Genomic DNA, 1,692 nt, shown 5'->3' on the forward strand with positions numbered 1-1,692 from the left:
TAATAACACTCTGTGTAATAACACTCTGTGTAATAACACTCTGTGTAATAACACTCTATCTTGTCTTAAAAAAACTCTCTCTCCTCCTGACCACACCTCCTCGCTGACCCCGCCTTAGAGTCTCCTGGCACTAGGCATCTTTCAAATTTGCCTTGGGGCGGAGTTATCCTTTCACAGGTGSGGGGAAGGTCCACTTTAAACATTAAACATTATTTTTGTGGTTTGACTGGAACGACAGGAAAATGTGAACCACCTGAGTAATCAGTCTTACTGAAACAAAGACTAAGTGTGCTAACATGAGCTTTTCACTTCTGCCCAAATGACAAAGTTTTACTGTAATATAGTATAATAAAGTGTGGTGGAACTAATACTTTTATGTTTAAGCCAGTTATTCATGACATCCTGCCGACAACGCCAAATTCTGTCATCGCATGATTTACCAAGAATGCAGAAACACGTTGGAATAATGCACAGAAAGTCTGTGTGTATGGTCGTAAATAATGATTTAATTCTGAGCGACAGGCCGACAGAGCTTCCTGACTGAGTCCTGTTTGCTTGTCGCTCAGAATTAAATCATTATTTACGACCATACACACACGACTTTCTGTGCATTATTCCAACGTGTTTCTGCATTCTTGGTAAATCATGCGACGACAGTTATAATTCACAAAGACCCAGAAAGAATAAACGTGATCTGAGAGGGAGCTAACAGTTCACTGGAACTGAAGCCCTGAAGTGACAGTCTGTTTAATATGTCTAAAATCTGGTTTGGGGAACATTAAATGAAATGTTTTTCATTATGTTAACAGTTCTGTAGAAATCTGACACTCAGATTTTACATGATGGAGTCTCACATCAGAGGAGAKACTGTTGTAATTTGATTAATTTATCTGCGTCCCTCTGAAACCAGCAGGATGCCAGAAGCACGGAGGTGTCTCGTCTGATGGAACAAACCGCACACCTGGAAGYGGTTCTTTAAGCTGGTACTGACCGAAGCGGATCCACGGGGACAGCTGGCTGAGGGCCGCCACGTTCGGGTCATTTCTGTGGGTGGAGAACAGTTTGAGACGATCATCGATGAAGGACTTCAACATGTCCAGTCCTGCTTGGGTGCCAGGTTTAGCCCACTCCGTCTCTGCCACACTTCTGTCCACGTCCAGGGAAGCCAGGGTTTTGTCCCAGTCTACAGGCTGGGAGGAGGACAGGGCTCACAGTGAGGGGACAAGAAACTTTCAGAGAGAAYAGTTCAACATTCCCCTCGTATAACCAGGACTTCTTGAAAACATTTGTCTCATACAAAAGAGACACAAAGTAAAAAATTAGATTACATAAATTCCTATTTAACAAAAACCAAAGTGTCCCTTTGAGACATCATGTGGAAACAAAGTGTGAAATACTAACATGTACAGTTTTATGCTACGCTGGAAAATAAATGTTAATTTTGAAGTTACCGTTTAATCAAATAAAGTGATATTTTTACCACTGTTCACTTATTTCTCATATTGTCTGTGTAAAAAAGACATTTTGTTTTATTAAAAAATTAACAGCTGTGTTTAAATCTCCAAATGACATTAAATAAAATAATCTATTTCAGGATTTTCAGATTATTCATTTTATCCATCCATCCATCCATTTTCTGTACACGCTTCTTCCTTTTCAGGGTCGCGTGGGTCACTGGTGCCCATATCCAGC

At 40.6% G+C, this 1,692-nt stretch overlaps 1 protein-coding gene across 1 annotated transcript in view; it reads right to left on the reverse strand.

Moving 5' to 3' along the window:
- The window catches only part of cpdp (CPD photolyase), a gene marked incomplete at its 5' end in the record, with an annotated part of 9,875 nt that overhangs the window by 6,245 nt on the left and 1,938 nt on the right, over positions 1–1,692 (reverse strand). Inside the window, 1 exon segment of the mRNA XM_014023407.1 lies at positions 992–1,190. Coding sequence (XP_013878861.1) covers positions 992–1,190 — 199 coding nt within the window.

The sequence above is a fragment of the Austrofundulus limnaeus genome, unplaced genomic scaffold, assembly GCF_001266775.1.
Source record: "Austrofundulus limnaeus strain Quisiro unplaced genomic scaffold, Austrofundulus_limnaeus-1.0 Scaffold367, whole genome shotgun sequence".
NCBI lineage: Eukaryota > Metazoa > Chordata > Actinopteri > Cyprinodontiformes > Rivulidae > Austrofundulus > Austrofundulus limnaeus.